Source organism: Ovis aries, chromosome 16 (genome assembly GCF_016772045.2).
Source record: "Ovis aries strain OAR_USU_Benz2616 breed Rambouillet chromosome 16, ARS-UI_Ramb_v3.0, whole genome shotgun sequence".
In the NCBI taxonomy this organism is placed as follows: domain Eukaryota; kingdom Metazoa; phylum Chordata; class Mammalia; order Artiodactyla; family Bovidae; genus Ovis; species Ovis aries.
Window position 1 is genome coordinate 58,882,862 of NC_056069.1, and position 21,994 is coordinate 58,904,855.

The 21,994-nt window shown below is 50.5% G+C and overlaps 1 protein-coding gene across 3 annotated transcripts in view; it reads right to left on the reverse strand.

Moving 5' to 3' along the window:
- Positions 1 to 21,994, reverse strand: part of TRIO (trio Rho guanine nucleotide exchange factor) — a 355,580-nt gene that overhangs the window by 78,968 nt on the left and 254,618 nt on the right. For all 3 annotated transcript variants that reach the window (XM_060400268.1, XM_060400269.1, XM_042233930.2), the window contains exon 34: positions 7,821 to 8,064. In XM_060400268.1, coding sequence (XP_060256251.1) covers positions 7,821 to 8,064 — 244 coding nt within the window. The remainder of the gene's footprint in view (positions 1 to 7,820; positions 8,065 to 21,994) is intronic.

Genomic DNA, 21,994 nt, shown 5'->3' on the forward strand with positions numbered 1-21,994 from the left:
CCTGCTCCTGCCTCGCCAAGCCCGCTGTGCACAGCCGGTGCCCCCTGTACTCGCCCTGTCACATCTGCAAGTTCAGCCCTGGTGCTGAGCCCGCCGCTCCTGTTGGCACCTTCTCAGGTTCTTTTGGCGAGTTCCCACACGGCTCCTCGTGTGTCCTCAGTGGCCCCTGGAGTTCATCACGCAGACCTTCTCAGGTTACCCTAACCTTAGCCTTTATGTTGAAATACTTGTTAACAGCACCCTCACCTCCACAGACTCACTGGATACATTCATTTTTTTTTTTTTCCTGAAGGGTTTTACATTTGGTGAGAAGGGACAGGAATGTCAGGTAGGGGTGAGGGACTGAGAACCAAATCCTGCTTCCTGTTACTTGAGGACCACACCAGGGGAGAAAGAGGGCGTGTGTGCACTCAGCATGTGTGCACACACGCACACGAGTGCGAGGGGCAAGGCTCTGTGGGACGCGTTAGGAAACTGCCATTTTATTCTGTGATCAACAGCAAGTCACTGAAGAAATTTCAGCAGGAGCCCAGTATAACCAGGTTTGTGTTTCAGCTGCAATGAGAGGGTGAGAAGGGAGGCTGGGAGACCTAACGGGGAGGAGACAAGGTGGTGACAGGTGAAAGAGAACAGGCCTGAAAGGCACTACTATCTGCTGTTGCTGTTCAGCCACTCAGTTATGTCTGACTCTTCGTGACCCCGCCGACTGCAGCACGCCAGGCTTCCCTGTTCATCGCCAACTCCTGGAGTTTGCTCAAACTCATGTCCATCGAGTGGGTGATGGCATCCAACCATCTCATCTGCTGTTATCCCCTTCTCCTCCTGCCTTCAGGAGGAGACCCATCAGGGTCTTTTCCAATGAGTCGGCACTTTGCATCAGGTGGCCAAAGTATTGGAGTTTCAGCTTCAGCATCAGTCCTTCCAATGAATATTTAGGGTTGATTTCCTTTAGGATTGACTGTTTGATCTCCTTGCAGTCCAAGGGACTCTCGAGAGTCTTCTCCAGCACCACAGGTGCTATTCAGATAAAAGTAACAAAATGTGAAGGCTTCCCTAGTGGCTCAGTGGTAGAGAATCTGTCTGCTGATGCAGGAGATGTAAGTTTGATCCCTGGGTTGGGAAGATCCCCTGGAGAAGGAAATGGCAATCCAGTCCAGTATTCTTGCCTGGGAAATTCCAAGGACAGAAGAGCCTGGTGGGCTACAGTCCATGCGGTTGCAAAGAGTCAGACATGATTTAGAGACTAAACAACAACAAAACGTGGTGAGCATAATCAAAAATCACAAACAGCAGCATCATATGACCCAGCAATTCCACATCTGGGTGTACTTCCCACAGCATCCAAAGACAGAGCAGCGTTATTCACAAAGGCCCAACGGTGGAAGCAACCCCGTGTCCATCAGCGATGAACGGACAAGCCGTCACCTATCCAGACGGTGGAGTGTGAGTCAGCCTTAACATGGAAGGACACTCTGACACGGGCTACAACAAGGATGAACCCTGAAGACATTATGTTCAGTGGTCAAGCCAGTCACCAAACACTGTACACTTCTACTCATGGTCCTCAGAGTGGTCGAGCTCCCACACACAGAGTGCAGTGGTGGGCCCCAGGGCTGGGGTGGGGGGAGTTAGTGTCCAGAGGGGAGGATGGTGAGAGCTGAGGATGGACGGCGGGGACGGGGCATCGTGAAGTGGATGTGCCTAATGCCACTGACGTGCACTTCTCAGTCGTTCCGACGGGAAATCTCACATTCTATGTGTATTATCACGGGGAGAAATCACGGGGGGCAGTGAAGAGAGCTTCAGGTGTGCTGGCCATTTGGGGGGCGGTAAGTGGGGCCGTGTCCACTTACTTCTGGGAGGTGATAGGAAAGGGAATCTGAATACTAGAGGCTTTGAGAAGTTGGGAGGACAGTCCAGTGAAGAGTCAAATACTTTGGGAGAAGGATGGGCAGGAAAACCCTGGGAGAGGGGCAAGGAGATAGCCCCTGGTGGAACTCAGAGGAAAACCTACGTTTCAGGCAGTTTCTCATGAACATCTCTCACTTTCCTAATTTTCACTTGGATTATAGAAAATGCCCCATTTCACCAATAACAATCATTTATCACTGCATTTATAGGAGACAATTCCTGGGTTTTCTCTTTTAGCAGGTTTTGATGGCAGCCACTCATCTGCAGCTGATGGGTAAGCCGGAAACCACGGAGGGCTGCTTCAGTGAGTGTGGGGTGTGAGCCAAAGCCCTGGGTGTAGAGGCCCAAGTGGTCGGCGGGCAAGGAATCTGGTTTCTCATGCCTTTGTTTCCTTATTTTTTAATGAAGAATTTGGAGTGAAAAGACCATGCTTTTAACTTCTTCAAAATGAAATGCCAAGTACTGACCTACACACTATCCCAGAGAGAAAAAACTTGATAAATAATTTTCAGAGAGGTTAAATAAGGCTAAGGTTCCTAAGTGGATCTTCTCTCCTAATTACATCACTGGACTAGCAAAAAGACCACCTGCCACCTCATTAGGGGTTAGAATAAGGAGAAGCGGGAGTGAACTGGCCTTCATTCAGAAAGGCCTCAAAATACACATCACCTGAGAACGTGAGAGGCGGGGAGGACCTCAGAGACCACTTGTTTGCACCCACGTCAGGTGCAGGGATGCAACATCTCCAAAGACAGAGATGGAACCAGAGTTCAGGTCCTGGCACAAAGAAGACACCCTGCAAGTCCAACACATTGCCTCTTCCAAAGACGCCAACCATGAATGTCACTCTTGCCCCGGAAGGTCTTCACTTAGCCAACCATAAACATCACTCTCACCTCGGAAGCTCCCGTCTTAAAGTCAAGCATTAGCAAAAGGTAACTGAGTGGTGGCTGACAGTGATTTTCCAAATTCAACCCGAACTGGGCCAGGCCAGGCAGGGAAGACCTCAGCTGACAGGCCCACAACAGTCACGTGGGCAGTCTTTCCGATGCAATGATTGAGTGTGAGCATAATGGAAGGGTCCCCTTAAGACTCATAAGGGGCTCTGGTTTTACACTGAAAAAAAAGTGAATACAGTCAAAATTGCTGCCACGATGCGCAGGCACATGTGTCCTGCAGGGAGCTCGGGACAGGACTCTGCCGGGTTACTGACTGAGACAATCCTCCTGAGCCTTGTCCATCCTGTCGTTACCGCTCCTGGGCACTGCCGCCAGCCTGGGGCCCTGCCCTGCCACAGGGATGCCTGCTGAGTTCTCACCCGAAGCCCAGAGCCAAGCTCTCACACATCCTCAGCACTTGGTCATGAAGGCAGAGCACAGCTGACCCACCCAGGCTTGCCTTGTTGGGAATATAAACAGATTTCTGAGATTCCTGTTTACTTTCTGGTCCAAGAGCAAGTAAATAAACAGAGAACAGTGACAGCTCTCCTCGTTGAGACAGTGGGACAGGAAAAAAAACCCTCTGATTTTCTAAGTTTCTAAGATAATGCCTGGACCCTGTATCAGCAGCCAATCAATGATCACAAACAGGGTGGGAGGTGGTGGCCAGTTCGTCTCAACGCGGCTGGCTCAGTGGACTTGCTGGAAGCCCAGCCCGCAGCGATGCTGACGGGGTGGGAGGTGGTGTGAACCACAGACCCGGGGCCTGGATGAGCACGGGGACTCGCTGAGGCCTCGCTCTGCTCAGAGTGGCTGCTGTCGGGGCGCCACCCGTGCCTGAAAGGCTATGACGGGGGGTGGTGGCCAGGCAAGACGAGAACGAGAATCCAGGACCGCCCGTCGGCAAACACTGCTCCACGGCAGTTCGCCCGTACAGGCCTTTCCCATGAATAATGTGCACACTGGAGTCTAGCTGCAGACACACAAAAGTATCTCCTTGAAGAAAAAATTGTACAATTATTCTTATTGTTCATTTAGGTCAGTTAATTCTATCCTCCCCCACATCACCCAGGGGACACACAGCGTGGTACAAGGGGCCTGTGAGTCAACTGCAAGTTGCTCAGCTGTTGATTCTTTGTGACCCCATGGACCACACAGTCCAGAATACTGGAGTGGGTGGCTGTTCCCTTCTCCAGGGGAATCTTCCCAACCCAGGGATCAAACCCAGGTCTCCCACACTGCAGGCAGATTCTTTACCAGCTGAGCCACCAGGGAAGCCCTTAGCTACCAGGGATTCTCATCGTCCAGCACATTCCAACTCCAGCCCTGCTGAAAAGCATCATGGCCCCGGCAGTGCTCAGGGAGTGCTGGGCCTTTTGGGCTGACCTGAGTATTGATACTCACAGCCACACTGCAGTCCTTACAAATCATACACAACCAAATACAGAGACATTTAATCTCCATAGGCATGTCTTTCACACTGGAAATTTAAGGTGTCTGGACTGGAGACTTGTGCAAAAAACTGAGGCACAAAGGCTGTGAAATTTTGGAACTAGAGATTAGCAAATGTGCTTGTTCCTTCCACCTGGAAGGTCAGAGCAGCAAGAATCACAGACATTGAAGAAACTATCCTTAAAGATCAACAGTGAGTGACTAGAGACAAGCTGTTCTCAGTCATGTCCTACTCTGCAACTTCACGACTGCAGCACGCCAGGTTTCCCTGTCCTTCATTATCTCTCAGAGCTTGCTCAAACTCATGTCCATCAAGTCAGTGATGCCATCCAACCATCTCACCTTCCTGTCACTCCACTTCTTCCTGCCCTCCATCCTTCCCAGCATCAGGGTCTTTTCCAATGAGTCGGCTTTTCACATCAGGTGGCCAAAATATTAGAGCTTCAGCGTCAGTCCTTCCAATGAGTATTCAGGGTTGATTTCCTTTAGGATTGACTAGTTCGATCTCCTTGCTGTCCAAGAGACTCTCAAGAGTCTTCTCCAGCACCACAATTAGAAAGCATCAATTTTTTGGTGCTCAGCCTTTTCTATGGTCCAACTCTCACATCTGTACATGACTACAGGAAAGACCACAGCCCGTCTGTGTGATCTCGCCGGGAGGAGACCCGGAGAGTGCTGGATGTCCAGCTGTGTGGGAGGAGGGGTGGGGTGGGGTGGGGATGGGGGTCCCTCAAGCCCAGCCGGCTCTCAGAATGAGAAGGGCTCAGAAAGAGATGCTGACACCTCCCAGTAAGAAGTGCCCCCAGCCCAGCACACACAGCGTGAGGAGGGTGGCTGTGGGGCCTCCCAAGGGGGCAGCGGCCTCTTGCCCCACAGTCCCTGTGGCTCTTGTTGCCCCGACTACTTGCTGAAGACTCTTCTAGATGGAGACCCTGGTCATTGCCTGATTTCTTGGACCTAAATGTGGACAGGAGGCTCTGGCAGAGGTCTGCCAAAGAGCCTAAGGCAGGTTCTTCCCTCCCCATCAGCCACCCAAGTCCTAACACTGTAAGGGAACAGACAACCTCAAGTTTCCCCTAAACGGCAGGAAAAATAAAAAATCCAGACATAAGGAAGAAATGGATCAGGTTCTGAGCTCTGATCTGCTAAATGACCGTTAGTTTACAACCGATTTTATTCAACAAAGAAACACATTCTTAGTAAAGCAGAGGGTTTGTGAAAAGCAGGAGTCACGTCTCAGGGGATGGGAAGACAGAGCACCAGAGAAAGGGCTCAGGGGACAGAATGGAGTTAAACCAGAAAACCAGCACAAACCCAACCTCCACAGGAGGTTTTCAGGACAAAGTGAAGTGTGATAAACACACGGTTCTTTTTGCCCAGCTAGCCTGCAATTGCGAACACTGAGAAGTAAAGAACACGCCACGGGAAAGGTACATGAGAAAATAAGTCTTTCAGAGCCAATGTTATTTGTAGCTTCATTTCACCAGGGTTCCTCTGCACATAATAGACACACTTGGAAAAAAGAGTTGGACTTTATTTTCAATTCAGACTCGAGGACTTTAAATACATCATGCAACCCCAGAAACACTAATGGGGCCAGAACAGGCCACTGCCTGAACTTGGAGCTCAGGGACCACAACAGGGCAGGCCCAATGCCGCCCGAACCCGGTAACACAGAGGGGCGGGCCCAATGCCGCCCGAACCCGCTAACACAGAGGGGCGGGTCCATTGCAGCCCAAACCCGGTAACACAGCGGGGCAGGCCCAATGCAGCCCGAACCCATTAAAACAGCAGGGCAGGCCCAGTGCCGCCTGAACCTGGTATCACTGCAGGGTGGGTCCAACACCGCCCGAACCCGGAACTGTAGCAGGGTGGGCCCAACACTGCCTCATAGGCAGCTTGGCCAGAAATGAAAGCAGCCGCCTCAGCTTTGGGCCAAATCTGAGAATTCTCTGCCTTTCCCTTCAGATCCCTGGAGACATCACAGCCAGATTCTTCCAGCTGGGTACTGAGGTGACGATAAAGTCACATTTGGGCCCCAAGGGCTCCGAGCACGGTTGGGGCTCGTTCCCGAGGTGAGCTGGTCAGGAGCTGTTTCCTGTACAGCTCCACTGAGTCACCGCCGTGACTAAAGCTCAGGAGCCGGAGGACTGTCTCCAGGATGTGTCGGGGTGAGGGTAGAGTGGGCACAGCTGACAAGTGGAGGGAGCAGCTGGGACATCCCCATGCTAACAGGAAAGAACTGGAACATGCAGAGTATGTGATGCTCTCTCAGGAAGGGTGAACAAACTGCAGAACCCCAAATCTGTACTGCAGAAAACGAAGACTGATATAAAGTGGTTCACAGCACAGAAACTACCCATGCTGAATTTGTCTAGAAACTAAAGACCAGTGTTTCTGAAAAGCTCTTAAAAATCTCCTATCAGCTCCTCACTAAGATGAGAGGTTAAGCAACACTACTGAGCAGACACCGTGCACGCTGCATATAAAGTTATGATTCTCTAGCAGTCATCATTTAGTAGCAAAAAGAAACAGGTGGAATTGATTTCAATAGTATATTTTCTTTAATTCATCCTATAAAATATAGTGCCATATCAGCAAGCAACAACTATAAAATAATCGTACATTCTGTTTTCATTGTAAGGCTCGTAGTCCAGTGTGTATCCTGCACCTGAAAACCAGCTCAATTCACTCAGGCCCCATTGCAGGTCACATCAGTCCAGCAGTGGCCACACTGGATGTTTAGATAATCAGACTTGCTAGGAGGCCATTACTAACCTGTCCTGACACATGTGGAAAAGCAGCCTTGTGACAGCTGCCTGTGTCTAAACAAAGTCTGCAAGCAATGTCAAATGCTGCTTTGTTCAAATACCCTGCTATTTCAGTGGAAAAACACTTCTTTCAAAAGCCATCTCTCTTGTCAGAGCTTCAGACCCCTGACACTGAGGCCTGCCCAACTCAGCTCGCCTCCCTCTGGGGGTCCAGCTGTGTTCCCTCTCCTGGCAGGGAACTTGAAGGGGGGGCATCTCAGATGCCCTGAGACACTTAACCAGGCTACAAAGATGGCAGAGTTATGCTTCCGGGGCCCGCACACTCAACCATCTAGTATTTAACACAAACAAAATAGTCCACAACGTGAAAACCTGATTAGGGAGACACTGACCGTGGTCCCACCTCTCCCACCTCTTTTCAACATCACCTGGAGAAGAACACTGCCTTTCTGTCTGCTCTGTTTATGAAAGACACTGGCTTCCAAGAGAATGGCTCCCTTCCCCCTTCTCTAACCTGAGATCTTACAACACGGTCTGGGGAACCGAGGCGACCGATGCACCGTTATTTCTGAGCGACAGATGACAACCACAGCCCCCGATGGATTAAAAAGGCCCAGGGATGCAGTGATGAAGGGCCGGGGCGCCAGTGACCAGCAGGGATTGCACCTCTTCTAGGGCTGCAGGAACTGTGGACGCAAGCCCTACTGTCATTTCCGGTAGGATGTCACGGTCGCCCACGAATGCCTACCTTTGTGGTTGAAGATGCCCTCCATCTCCATGCTGCTCCTGGAGTGGGCGATGCACAGGGAACCGCAGGGTACCAGGCCCTCGGCCGCGGGCGACCGGTCAGTGGTCCGCACCAGGCACCAGTCAGGCTTGTCGTGGGGCCGCTCCAAAACTTCCACGGTCTGGCCGCGGCGGATGGTGAGCTCAGTGCTGTTGCAGGCCGTGAAGTCATGGATCACCACGGTCAGCTCGCAGCCGCCTGACAGCTGGGGAGGAGAGGGCACAGGTCAGCCAGTGTGCCCCCACCATGGGCCTGCAGCAGGTAAGGCTGGCGCCCACGCCCAGCTGCGTCAGGGCACAGGATGCTGGCTGAGTGGGGGTCCTCAAGTTTCCCGTCCCTGAATTTACCTCCTTTCCAAACCACGGGAATAGTGTTTTTTTACTTTTTCATATTCTAACATATTTTCCAGTGTGTTACACTGTCAGAACCTGAAGATGTTTTATATGCGTGTCCAAATATTTGCTTGAGACATATCCTCCTCCTCAAAGAGCACCACGGACAGGTGATTCTTGAACAACGTGGGTGTTAGGGGTTCCGACCCCCTGCACAGTCAAAAAAAAATCTGTGCATAACTTTTGACTACCCCCAAACTAGAGGCCTACTGTCGACCAGAAGCCTTACCAATAACAAAAACGGCCGACTAACACATTTTGCATGTCATGTGCACTGTGTCCCATATTCTGCCAATAAAGTAAGCCAGTAAAAAAGAAACCATTATTAAGGAAATCATGAGGAAGAGGAAATACATTTATAGCACATATACGTATTTATTGGAAAAAAAAATGCACCTATTATAAGTGGACCCACACAGTTTAAACCTGTTTACAGGTCAACTTCCTCATTTTTAAACTTAAAGTAAAGGGGTTCCCAGGTAGCTCTAGTGGTAAAGAACCCACCTGCCAGTCCAGGAGACATAAGAGACACAGGTTGGATCCCTGGGTCAGGAAGATCCCCTGGAGAAGGGCACAGCAACCCACTCCAGTATTCTTGCCTGGAGAACCCCCATGGACAGAGGAGCCTGGCGGGCTGCAGCCCACGGGGTCACAAGAGAGCTGGACACGACTGAAGTGACTGGGCACACGGCATAGCACATACGAGTACACACTCTGCTCGCAGGCTTTCTGGGGGGGTTGTTATGAGATGCGGTGATAAACGAGACGGAGTCCACCCTGGCCTGGCGAGCGTGGAGCGGCCTGGAGATGGCAGGCTCCTGGGCGCCTGTGCTGCCTGGACTGGGAGGTCCCTGCAGAGCAGTGAGCCTAGGACCCTGAGACACATCTCTCTCCAAAACCCTCAGAGCCCTCCCCAGCCCCCAAGCCACCTTCCCAACGCTCTGCCCCGGCCCCACCCCACACCCCAGCACGCCCCTCCACTTGCCACGTGGCTTGTGGCCTGAAAGGCCTTTCCCTTCTTCCTTCTCTCCTCTCAGCTCACTCCTGTTTTCTGGCCAAACTCCTCTTCAGTCTTGGGCCCCCTGAAGCCTACCCACAAACTCCATGAAGAGCACCAACTCCATGACCTGCTTGGGAAACAAGGCGCAGGGCCTCTCGTGACCCTGTGCTGTCCACCTGCCCCGGACTGCACGCTCCCTGGGGACAGCTCACCTGCACGCTCATCACCGCTCCTCCTACGTTAACAGTCTCGTGACCAGCGCCCCGTGTTTGGGCGGTCCCCTCTGGCCCTCCAGCCCGGCCGCCCAGCCTCAGGCTCCCCAGTGTGTCCCTCATCCCAGCGTGGGGTCCAAACCACACCCTCCATGCTGTGTCCCCGTCTCTCCAAAGCAGTGAGTCTGGGACATGACTCGTCCCAGGCTGCCTTTCGGGTACTGCCATCAGTCGCGCGCCTCGACCCTCCAAACGCTGTCAGACTCTGGGGTGTCTGTCTGACTGCTCCCTCCCTCTGCACGCTCACCCGGCTCACTTCACTTGGATTTCTGCAGTGGTCTCCTGAGGGGCCTGCCTGATCCAGGCTTTCTTTGCAAAGTACCTGAACACTGCTGCCAGATGCTCAGATACTCCATCCTCCTAGATACACATTCCTTAGCAGGAGACTCAAAGCTCCGGTCACAGGGTCCCAGCCAACTCGCCAGGCACGCTCCGTGGCTCCTTGTGTGCTTAACAGCCCGAGCAGCCGTGTCCCCTTCGGAGGCGAGTCTTGCTGCCCTGTGTCCACAGTCCCTTCTACTTCGAGCCCTACCTGCCCAGTTTGTCTCATCTAAGTCCCTGTCGAGTCCCTCTGAGAAGTCGCTCCTCAGATGTGTCTACCATCCTTAGCAACTTTCTCCTTAAACAGATTATGCCTCAACCCTGACATGAGCCGTGTCTTGGGTTGTATGTGTGTGTCTACCCTTGGCACGAGGAAACAGGTCTGTGTCGTGCTCCTGTGAACGTCCCAGCCCCGTGTGTGTGTGTGTGTGTGTGTGTGTCTGCCCTCGGCACCAGGAGGCAGGTCTGTGTTGCCCTCCCCGTGTGTGAGGGCACGCCTGGGCCCATCCGAGGCTCCGCTGAGACCCTGGGGCTGAGGGCCAGGCTCCTCCTGGAGCACCCTCGGGCCGGGCTCTGCATCCAGCGAGTGCTCACACACTTGCTGCAGTGAAAACAGTAAAACAGGTTTGCTCTATAAAGGAAGCCACTGTTTGCAAAGCAAAACGAAACACGGGCTTTTCCTCTGTGGCTCCTGGAAGGGAGTCTTCTGTGTTTGGTGTGTGACGTGTACCTGGTTCTCTGCCACCCTTTAGGCGTCGGCACACGAGAACAAGAAGACGGGCGGGCGGGGGGCTGCGGCGGGTGCAAAGACACGTCCCCTTTGGCCCCCGGCAGAGAGCTGGGAGCCGTGCCCCCTGCCTGGGCCTGCGGCCGCTGCTGTGCTCCGTGCTCCCCGCTGCCCTCCTGCTCTAACCAAGCCTTTCTTTCCAGAGCAAGTTTAGATAGAATAAGAAACACATGTCCACTAGACAACCCCAGAAAGCAAAACAAAACTCGTCCAAAATAAAGCTTAAATGTCGATGAAAGGAACTCTCTTTGCTAGGCCACAAAGGACTATTTCCACCAGTGACTGATCCCCCTTTCTAAATTTTACAAACTTTTCTCTGGAAAAACCATGCTGAATCTCTCCTGCTTCTCTGCAAACAATTGAAGGGGCTGCTGTTACAAGGTTAAGGGCAGAGGCTCAGCCTGAAGAAGAATTCCCTTGTTACAAAAAAACACACAAAAAACCCATGTTATGGAAGCGGTTAATCCCTGTAACGAAAAGGAGGACTGTTTCCCATCCCAGGGAAATGTGACCCGTGGACAAGCGGTGGTGCGGAGCCCAGCTTGCTGAGCACCCCCAGGCCTGCACTTCCTACAGCCCTTTCCCTTGGCTGAGCTCTCCTGGGATGGCCACCAGTCCACCAGGCCTGCCGCACGTGTGGTCCTGGCGAGTCACTACCCCGGCTCTGCCCTGGGAAGCTCAACTTCAGACACTGCCCCCTCATCACCAGCCTGTGCTGGCCTCCTTCTCCATTGCAGGGGATTTCTCAGACTGCTCAGGGTTCTGTCGTGGGGGCAGGGTGAGAAGAGAGGACGGGGCGGCCCAGAGGGATGGAGCTGGACGCTCTTTCTGGCTCCAAGTTCCAGCCCCTCGCACAGTAATCAAAACTATTGGAAACATCTGTGCCCTTGACAGGGCCTGAGAAATGAAAATCAAGCCTGTTCTGACAAAGATCTGCATACTGAGTCAAAATTCTTTTTCAAAGGCTTTAGGGAACTTAGTAACAAAATCTAGTATCAGAAGAATATTTTCAAACAGTGCTAGAATTATCGTCCAAAAAAAAAAAATCATATCTTCTCGGCACTGCCCCTAAGAATAAGCTGAGTTTTCCCATAAGAATCGCCTGTATGAATTTATAAGAGGAGGATTAAATGGACATTTTCTAGTCCAGAAAAGAGATAACCCATGAATTTCTGTCTCGGTGTTCACGTTTGAATGTTTTAAACTTATTCCAAAGCTCGTCTTTAAAACCAGGCTTGTTAATTTAAAAAAACAAACAAAAACTTTTTTGTATGAAAGACTTAAAATAACTATTTTGAAGTATCAGTGCAAGTCATTACAGCCTTTCAAGTAGAGTTAAACTCCTAGTAAGAAGAAGTTTAGGCTATATGTTGTTATACATAATTATATACATATATTTTACATCATTAACAGGTCTTTCTTTACCAGTGATATTTCTACCCCTAGTGACATAATTTCATCACTATGTTGAAGGAGTTACCATTCCATTTATCTAGTTTAGAAATTCACTTTTCCTTTTCAATCACATTTTGTTAAAGTTTTCACCTTATCTTTTTTCACATCTATATATTTTATGGACTTGTATCATGGGCTCCTTACCACATGCAGTTTAGGATTGTAATTTATGAAAATCTCAATTCCCATGGCATACAGTAACTCTTGTGACATTCTCATTAGAAGATATTTTTCCCCACAATTTCTGTTTTTCACCTTAAAAAAATTACATGTGGTGATTAAAAAGCGCGGTAGTAAAATGGTCTTAATTGGAGCAAGGGCCCACGGATACTTTATAATGAAATGCCTCCTCCAAGACCACCTGCGTCCCTCTGAAAGGGCGGCCAGGGGAACTCCAAGGACCCAGATGCATGTACAGTTAGCAGAATCAGAGCAGAATCCCTTTGCCTGAATTCTCTCAATGACTGAAAATGAATAAGTGGCTGTTTCACCCAAAAGGAAGAAACACTTGCAGCGTCCCAGGGACCGAACCCAGGACTCTTGCACTGCAGGCGGATTCTTTACCCTGTGCTGCAGGCATGCAAACCTTCCACAACAGCCACACAGAACAGAATTGACTTTACGTTTTCTGGAGATACCACGTTTTACTATTTTCCTTCGCCTAAACCCAGGCAAGGACAGTGACTGAAGTGGAGCCGTGGCTGGGGGCTTCTCGCCCGCCTTTTGGGCTCCAGCAGCCCCTCCCTAGAGCTCTGTAATGAGGTGTGTTCGTATTCCAAGAATACACAGCTTTGGGAAGGACAACAGCCAGCACCTGGCTCGAATGACCAGCTCCCAGGTGAGTTGTGGGCCAGGCTCCGCCAGAGGAAGAGGGGCTCTTGACAACTCACACGAGGATGGTGTAGCCCTCACTATAAGTGAACCTGCTTCCAGAACCTCAGATTGATTGCAGGTGGGTGTCGGACCAACTTTCTGAGAGCAGCACTTCAGAAGGAGGAGAGACGCAGGCTAATAAAAGCCACCTCCCTTCCAGGGCAGAGTATATAACCCGCAAAGTCACATCCTCCAGCCCAGGACAATGTGGGTGCTTAGAAACCGCGCTAAGGGTCTTGCAGTTCTGCAGGAGACACACAGAGCAGAAAGTGGTTCCTCGGCTCAAGGGGACTGGAAAGCATGGCTCCGTCAGTGGCCGCGGTTACAAGAGACAAGCCACGCCGGCAGCCAGAACAACCCCCCTAGGACACGCATTACCCAGCCTCTCATCAACCCAGCAGCTTGCTCCCTGGGCCACTTGGTGGAGGCCAGAGGACTGGACTTATCAGAGGCCATCCTAACCATGTGACCACCAGGGCCCCTTGCTCACCCCAACCCCAAGGCCAAGTTCACAGGACCAGCTGTCATAAAACCTGCTGCTGCATTTCCAAGAGGACCGCTGTGAGTTTCTCGCACATCCGGGTGAAAAAAAGAAATCTGCGAGAACTGAAAAATGGCTAAGATGGCAAAAATGCCATGTTTCTCACCACTCGCCCCCTGCTAAGAGAAAGAAGGGGGAAAAAAAAGAAAAAAGAAAACAAAAATAAATCTATGAGAGAAAAAGCTTTTCCCAAAGCAGCAGCTTACCAAATCCAACATTTTATTCAGGAAAGAAACTCTAGGTATAGTTTTTTTTTTCCAGGGAGATTAACCCTTTCCCCTGGAGAAGGTGATGGCACCCCACTCTAGTACTCTTGCCTGGAAAATCCCATGGATGGAGGAGCCTGGTGGGCTGCAGTCCATGGGGTCGTGAAGAGTCAGACACGACTGAGCGACTTCCCCTTCACTTTTCACTTTCATGCACTGGAGAAGGAAATGGCAACTCACTCCAGCGTTCTTGCCTGGAGAATCCCAGGGATGGGGAGCCTGGTGGGCTGCTGTCTATGGGGTCGCACAGAGTCGGACACGACTGAAGCGACTTAGCAGCAGCAGCAGCAACCCTTTCCCCATTACTAATGTGATCACAAGCAGTTCTGACTTTACAATAACTCTTGGAAGTCTTCCTTGACTGTGACACACGTGAGATGCAATGGACAGTTACGGTGTCAAGAAGCTCAAACTTCCCTGGTGGTGCAGCGGCTAAGAGTATGCCTGCCAACGCAGGAGACATGGCTTCCATCCCTGGGCCAGGAAGACCCACATGCCTTGGGGCAACTAAGCCCGTGTGCCGCAACTACTGCCTCTGGGCTCTGGGGTCACAATGGCTGAAACCTGAGCACCCTAGAGCCTCTTCTCTGCAACAAGAGAAGCCACTGAAATGAGAAACCTGGGCACTTGGCAACGAAGGACGGCCCCAGATTGCCACAACTCGAGAAAGCCTGTGCAAAAGCAAGGAAAACCTAGTACAGCCAAAAATAAATACATAAAAAGTTAAAACAAAAGCATGCCAAGTTCACCTGGAAAGATATATTTGAAAAGGCAAACTTTAAGTGTGGAAAGAAAAGCCAGGCAAAGCAGAGAGAAGAGAGCTCCTGGTCCCAGGCCTCTGAGCTCTGCAGAAGCTGGGTTCATGCCGCACTTGCCCTCACTCTGAACCTGTCGGAACCAGAGGCACCGGACCGTGCTGGGCAGGTGCTGAGAGCTGAGCTGCGGGGCAGGACTAAAGAGCTTCGTTGACTGAAAAGCGGGAAAAGGAAGGAAGGTCAGGAAGCAGACGGCTGGACCCACGTGCGCTACTTTCAGTCACTGCCTGGAAAGCAAGACCATGGGTAGGACAAGGGAGCCCAGAGGAGCCTGCTTACTATGTTTCCTGAGTGAGCAGCACTTTTCCAGAAATATTCATTTCAAAGGCCTCTTCCTTTATCCCCTGAAAAACTAAGGCATGGCAGGCAGGTAGCCAGATGACTGGTCCCTCCCACAAAAGAACAGGCAGAATAAACCTTTCGCCTTGAATCGGAATCAAAGATGGGCCACCGTCATCAACAGTGACTTTGATGGGTACCATAACCTTTACATTGAAAAGCACTTCTTGATCCGCCACTCATTTTTGAAACACTTCTGTTGCTGTTATCCCTGAAGTTGTACTTTTGAAAAAAATCTGCCTTTTCGTAGAACTTAGGCGCTCTACCCTAGCGTGGGGGGATCTTTGTTTTTCTGATTGAGCAACTCAAGTCATGAAATTAAAAGATGCTTACTCCTTGGAAGAAAAGTTATGATCAACCTAGATAGCATATTCAAATGCAGAGACATTATTTTGCCAAAAAAGGTCCGTCTAGTCAAGGCTATGGTTTTTCCTGTGGTCATGTATGGATGTGAGAGTTGGACTGTGAAGAAGGCTGAGTGCTGAAGAATTGATGCTTTTGAACTGTGGTGTTGGAGAAGACTCTTGAGAGTCCCTTGGACTGCAAGGAGATACAACCAGTCCATTCTGAAGGAGATCAGCCATGGGATTTCTTTGGAAGGAATGATGCTAAAGCTGAAGCTCCAGTACTTTGGCCACCTCATGAGAAGAGTTGACTCACTGGAAAAGACTTTGATGTTGGGAGGGATTGGGGGCAGGAGGAGAAGGGGACGACAGAGGATGAGATGGCTGGATGGCATCACTGACTTGATGGACCTGAGTCTGAGTGAACTCCAGGAGTTGGTGATGGACAGGGAGGCCTGGCGTGCTGCGATTCATGGGGTTGCAAAGTCGGACACGACTGAACGACTGCACCGAACTCAAGTCAGCAAAGGTTGCATTCATTTTGTGGCTTTATGGGCGCACTTAAAAAGCCACAGTTACTTAGAAAGATAGAGGGAACCAATGCCAGGTGACACCTCTGCCAGACTGCCGGCAGGGAGGGTGTCCCCTGCTTGTTCCTGCAGGGCAGCACCTGGCCTGGGCTGCACAGGGGATGATGGCCTCACACCTGGGGATGCACGGATCAACCTCATGAAGAGCACGGAGTCAACACCCTACACGTGTGCAGCTGATGTGGTAGGATTGAAGAAGAGTGGCTGGGAAAACGTCTCAACCGAGAATCTCCCCTTCTTCAGAGGCTGCCCATTCGGTATGTGGTCAGCGTTTACTGCTGAGACATCAAGATGCAAAAGTCCAGGCGCTAAATCTGAGCAGTTTACCTTTAGTACAGCTTCGAGCTTCTAATAAACACAGCTTCTAAATCCACTGCAATCAAGAGTGCTCAGCTAATGGATAAGGAAGTTGTGGTACAAATACACAATGGGATATTACTCAGCTATAAAAAGGAACCCATTTGAGTCAGTTCTAATGAGGTGGATGAACCCAGAGCCTGTCATACAGAGTGAAGTCAGTCAGGAAGAGAAAGACAAATATCGCATATTAACACGTACATATGGAGTCTAGAGGGCTTCCCCAGTGGCTCAGAGGTAATGAATCAGCCTTCAATGCAGGAGTTGCAGGAGATGCAGGTTCGATCGCTGGGTCAGGGAAGATCCCCTGGAGGAGGAAATGCAACCCACTCCAGTATTCATGCCTGGAGAATCTCATGAATAGAGGAGCCTGGCGGGCTACAGTCCGTAGGGCTGCAAACAGTGAGACACGACTAAAGCGACTTGGCATGCACGCGTGGAGTCTAGAAAGATAGTACTGATGATCCAGCTTGCAGGGCAGCAAAGAAGAAACAAGACATTTTGGACACAGTAGGGGAAGGAGACGGTGGGATGATATGAGCAAATAGCGCTGAAACATATACATGCTGTATGTGAAACAGACCCTCAGTGGGGGTTCAGTGTCTGATGAAGGAGACCCAGAGCCAGTGCTCCGTGACAGCCTAGAAGGGTGGGATGGGAGGGAGCAGGGGGCGGCTCCAGAGGGAGGGGACACACGTACACCTGATGCCGATTCACGCTGACTTACAGCAAAAGTCATCACAATAAAGTAATTATGCTCTAATAAAACATTAAAAAAAAAACAACAAAAGTGCTCAGTAAGAGGCCGCTGTATAGTGAGTGCAACAGCAAATACTGAGTGGCTGGGAAGGAGGCGCTTTTTCAAATGAAGACACGGTCACAGCTGAAACCTATGCAGCACTCAGGACATGCAAGCCACTGTTCTAAACACACACTTTTAGTACAGCCCTGGAGTAGGGAGCAGTATTGTCCGCTTTTACAGATGAGGGAACGGGTGCAGAGGCTGCTGAGCAGCAGAGCTCAGAGGCCTGGCTGGGAGCCCCTCCCTGCTCCGTCGTGTCCGACTCTTTACAACCCCATGGACTGTAGCCCACCAGGCTCCTCTGTCCATGGAATTCTCCAGGCACGAATACTGGAGTGGGTTGCCGCTTCCTCCTCCAGGGAATCGACCCTGACCTAGGAACTGAACCTGTGTCTCCTGCACTGCAGGCATATCCTTTACCATCTGAGCCACCAGAGAAGCCCAATCATCTGCTGCTGGTCATTAAAGACTTTGCTTACTCTACTCTTGTTACCGTCTGGGCAGAGTCAGGACTCTGATGCCTGGGAATTAAAACTATGCGCTGTCAATGGAAAGGCTTCCGGATGGAGTGATTCAATTTCATGCCTACGTGGGCAAACCTACAGGAGGCCTGGGAGGTTCTGGCAAAGCCAGCCCATGGGGCGGAATCTCTGAGTCAAGGCTCCCTCTTGCTTCTGGCAGCTTCGGGCAAAGGAGAGAGCATGAGCTTAAGGGGGCTGGCACATAGGCTGGGTATGTGAGCAGTGAGGCTGAATGCAAGCGGAAGGCACTTCCTAAGTAGGCTGGACGCAGGTTTCCTTTCTTAAAAATGTGAATCCAGCCACATTTTAAAACGTACTGGCATTAATTACTTTATATATTGCCGCAACACTACTATCTGTGTAAACCCGTCCAAGTTCCTACAGTGGAGACTGTCACTTCCCAGAGGTTTACTGACTTTTTAAACTGCATAAAATTTCATATCCTCAACGTAGCGCTAAATACACTTCATGAAAAATAACTGAAACCGTTTATTTTTCTAAATGTGTGGACTCACACATTCATATCACAAGCTTAGGGCAGAGCATGCCAAGTACCAACCTCAAGTGAATGTCTTGCTCATTACAAATAAGATCTGCGTGGCCTTAGCCCTGAAGAAAACTCACATCTGGCCCCCTGCTGGCCTGGGCCCCTTTCTGGCAGGCTGCCCCGGCTTGCCTTGGCTACTTTTTCCATCCCAATTTCAAGATGCTTTGTTCAATGCTGCTGCTGCTGCTGAGTCACTTCAGTTGCGTCCGACTCTGTGCGACCCATGGACGGCAGCCCACCAGGCTCCCCTGTCCCTGGGATTCTCCAGGCAAGAACACTGGAGTGGGTTGCCATTTCCTTCTCCAATGCATGAAAGTGAAAAAGTGAAAGTGAAGTCGCTCCATCGTGTCCGACTCCTAGCGACTCCATGGATTGCAGCCTACCAGGCTCCTCCATCCATGGGATTTTCCAGACAAGAGTACTAGAATGGGTGGCCATTGCCTTCTCCAGCTCTGTTCTATAGAAGCCTATATTTGACCCTCATATTTTTCTATTTTCCTTATATATATAAATTTTTGTTATATGAAGCAAACCACAAGACTAATAAAGTGGATAGAAGGAAAAAAATATTAAATACTGCTTCTTTAATATGCTAAAAGTACTTAGCTTGTACTCAGCTTGAGTGTGAAATAACAGGCTATAGAGTCACCAGGTAATTAAATGCACATTCGGTTTCTGGCTCCCCACTCCACTGTTGGGTGGCCCTGTGAGGGTCATCAGGCCTCCCTCGTCCCCTCGGTGCCCCGGAGGCTTCTCCTCCCTACCTCGGGGAGGCAAGCTTAGGACAAATGAGGTAAGAATCTGGCAAGCGTCTGATTCCTTTGGAACTCAAATCATAATTTCATGAGATCGCTTTATCAGCACAATACCATTGAGATGAGCGGGAATCAGTGCTGAATTACATCTGAGACAGAGAGATGGCCTATTTCAAAACCGACATTTCAAGGAAAGAAAGGTCCTCGTGGGGACCCGTGGTCTGCATCGGCTAACTGCATTGGCGTCCCCTGGAAAGCAGGGGTCTCCAGCAGCCCCTCCTCCCCAGACTCAAAACCTTCTGTGCCTCGTCTGAGAGTCACTATGGCGCTGGGCAGATAACTTTTCTTCAAGAATTCTCCAAGAGGCCAAGTCAAAAACATCCCCCCACTCAGTTTCTGAAAGGGAACCAAACTCCATGATAACAACTAACTCATAACAGACATCGTAAATGAGGTCCAAGAGGCAGAATATGGTTAAGTAATTGCGCTTGCCAGATCTATCTGCCTCTGTCAGCAGAGACTGTTTAAACGTGAAATATGGAGGGTGGGAAGAACCTCGAGACATACGAAAAGTTAACTGCCTCAGAGATAAGAGGAGGGTTTCTGGTTAAGCCCACTTTAGCGCAACAGTGCATTTTACAAACTGACGCAGAAAAGGAGGCCGTTTCCTAAATGTATCCTCCCTAGTCATCGACTGACCCTGAGACGTCCTATCGGAGAAGTACAGACAGGGAGATGGCTGCAAGAAGAAGGCGGAGAACACACGTGTGCAGGCTCGTGTGTGTGGTCGAAGCCACGCACCATGGCCTGTATGAAGCTCCAGGGGTGTGGCCCCTCCAAACCCCACTCTCGGACACATCCACGCAGCTTGTTCTCCTCAATGCAGAGCCCAGAGTGGAGGGGACAAGCCCCTGCAGCTCCACGGCCTGAGGAGGACATGTCAGCCCTTTCATGTACTTCTGAGCCTACTGAAGCCCTGTGGCCTCAATGAGGGCCGTTAAATAGCCACCTCCACTTCAGCCAACAGCTCTGGCGCATCGCCGCCCATGCTTCAGAGTCACGAGGACGTCAGGCTGAGAATGAGGCCACTGCCTCCACGGCCCTGGGGGCTCGGGTGGAGGGCTGACTACACGCCGCCTTGAAGACGTGGCGCTGGGAGCAGGTGGGGGTTTCTGACCCAAGGAAGGAAGCTCAGAGGTTGGGTATGAGAGGAGGTAAACCAAAACTGGTGAATTACCTTCAGGGATAAAATACTTAAGAGGTGGCTCCTGAATAATTCCAATACCCCAATAGATCTTCAGTGTAAAATGACTAATTTCTGCAAACCCATGCTTTTGTGGGTGGCTGATTCCTTCCCTCTCATAAAGTACTAGAACTTGCTGCCTTAAAAGCAACAGTTCCTAGAATAATGCCTTATTTTTTCTACAGGAGCTGTGCAGGCTCGATTCTGAGTTCCTAGAGGCCTATTCCAAGCAGAACAAGAGAACTCTTCCCAACTTCAGGACAGAGCTTTATGTCTGAGGTAAACCTCCTGTGGACTCCAGTCAACTGCAGGCACGGCCTGGTGCCGGGCAGCTGCACTTCAGAGTTGGGGGCTGGAGAACCAGGAGCCCCCCTTACCAGGTGCAGGGATTACTTCCAAACCCTCACCACCCATCTACACAGAAACCACCAGAGAGAAACAAAGCTACATTTCTTCTAGAACCAATCCCCGGAAAAGACCTCAACATCCTTTCCAAAGGCAGAACTCTTTACAGGTAGGTTTCTCTGGCAATTTCACTCAAATAACTTATTCTTAGAATAGACTTTACATATACACGTATGTATGTATAGCTAGCACCTTGCTTTTTATAAGATCTTAGTTCCCAGTCCAGGGATCGAACCCACACCCTCAGCAGGGAAAGCGCTGCATCCTGACACCGGGCCGCAAACTCAGATAAACACAGACCACATCCACGAGAGAATATCCGGTAAGACTCTGAGTTTGGGGCCTGGTGGGTCCCAGCGGGGGTGTGATGCTCAGTCAGCCTTGGGGGGTCTGTGAGTGGGTCTGGATGAAGGTGGCTGGTCCCCTCGGCATGAGCCACGGTTATTTCGGACTCTTCCTTCAGGTGGAAGTCTTGTGCGACTATTTAGGTAACCCAATTACCTCAATTATTATTTTTTTTTTTTTTTAAGAAAGTACTCAGGATTACTCTAAAGAAAAATGTCCAAGTTCAATTTATTTTCTTAACCGCAAGGCTACGGGTGGGGCTGCAGAGAGAGAGGCTATTAGGCACTGAATGCCTGAACAGCTCATTTATCTTATTCCTCATTATTACCACTGGTGAGAAATACTTGCTGAATGTAATACACTGAGCTCGGAACAAAATCAAATGAGACACTTTTTTTTTTTTTTTTTTGTTCTCCAATCCTGGTACTCAAAGCAGTCTAAGTTCTGGGACTTATTACTTAGTGAAGTCAAAAAGGAGGCTGGGAAAGAGCTAATTACTCGAATTAGAAGGATTCTGAAAACACGAAAGTGGTGAGGAAAACAACGTTTTTAAACCTACTTACTTCTGTCCTGGAAACAACAGTCAATACTGTGAATTCTTCTGCAAAGCTGAGTGAGAAAAGAGCCACGTCTGGGCCCCTGAGACCAGCTGTGGGAACCGGCCCCAATGCCGGGCTCTCTCTGACAGCAGTCGCTCCCGAGAGATTGGAGGTCGGGGCGGGGAGTGGGCTGTCGCTGAGTGCAGACAGACCCTAGATCCTGGGACTAAGGACTCGCGTGGGGAAGTCCAGGGTCAAACAGTGAGAAACTACCTAGGAATCCTGAACCGATGGCAAGACCAAGGAAACCCCCAGGTGAGTGAGTGAAAGTTGCTCAGTCGTGTCCGACTCTTTGCGACCCCATGGACTATACGGTCCATGGAATTCTCTAGACCAGAATACTGGAGTGGGTAGCCTTTCCCTTCTTCAGGGGATCTTCCCAACCCAGGGATTGAACCTAGGTCTCCCGCATTGCAGGCAGATTCTTTTCCAGCTGAGCCACCAGGGAAGCCCGAGAATACCAGAATGGGTAACCTATCCCTTCCCCAGTGGATCTTCCCAACCCAGGAATTGAACCAGGGTCTCCTACATTGCGGGCAGACTCTCCTTCAACGGAGCTCTGAGGC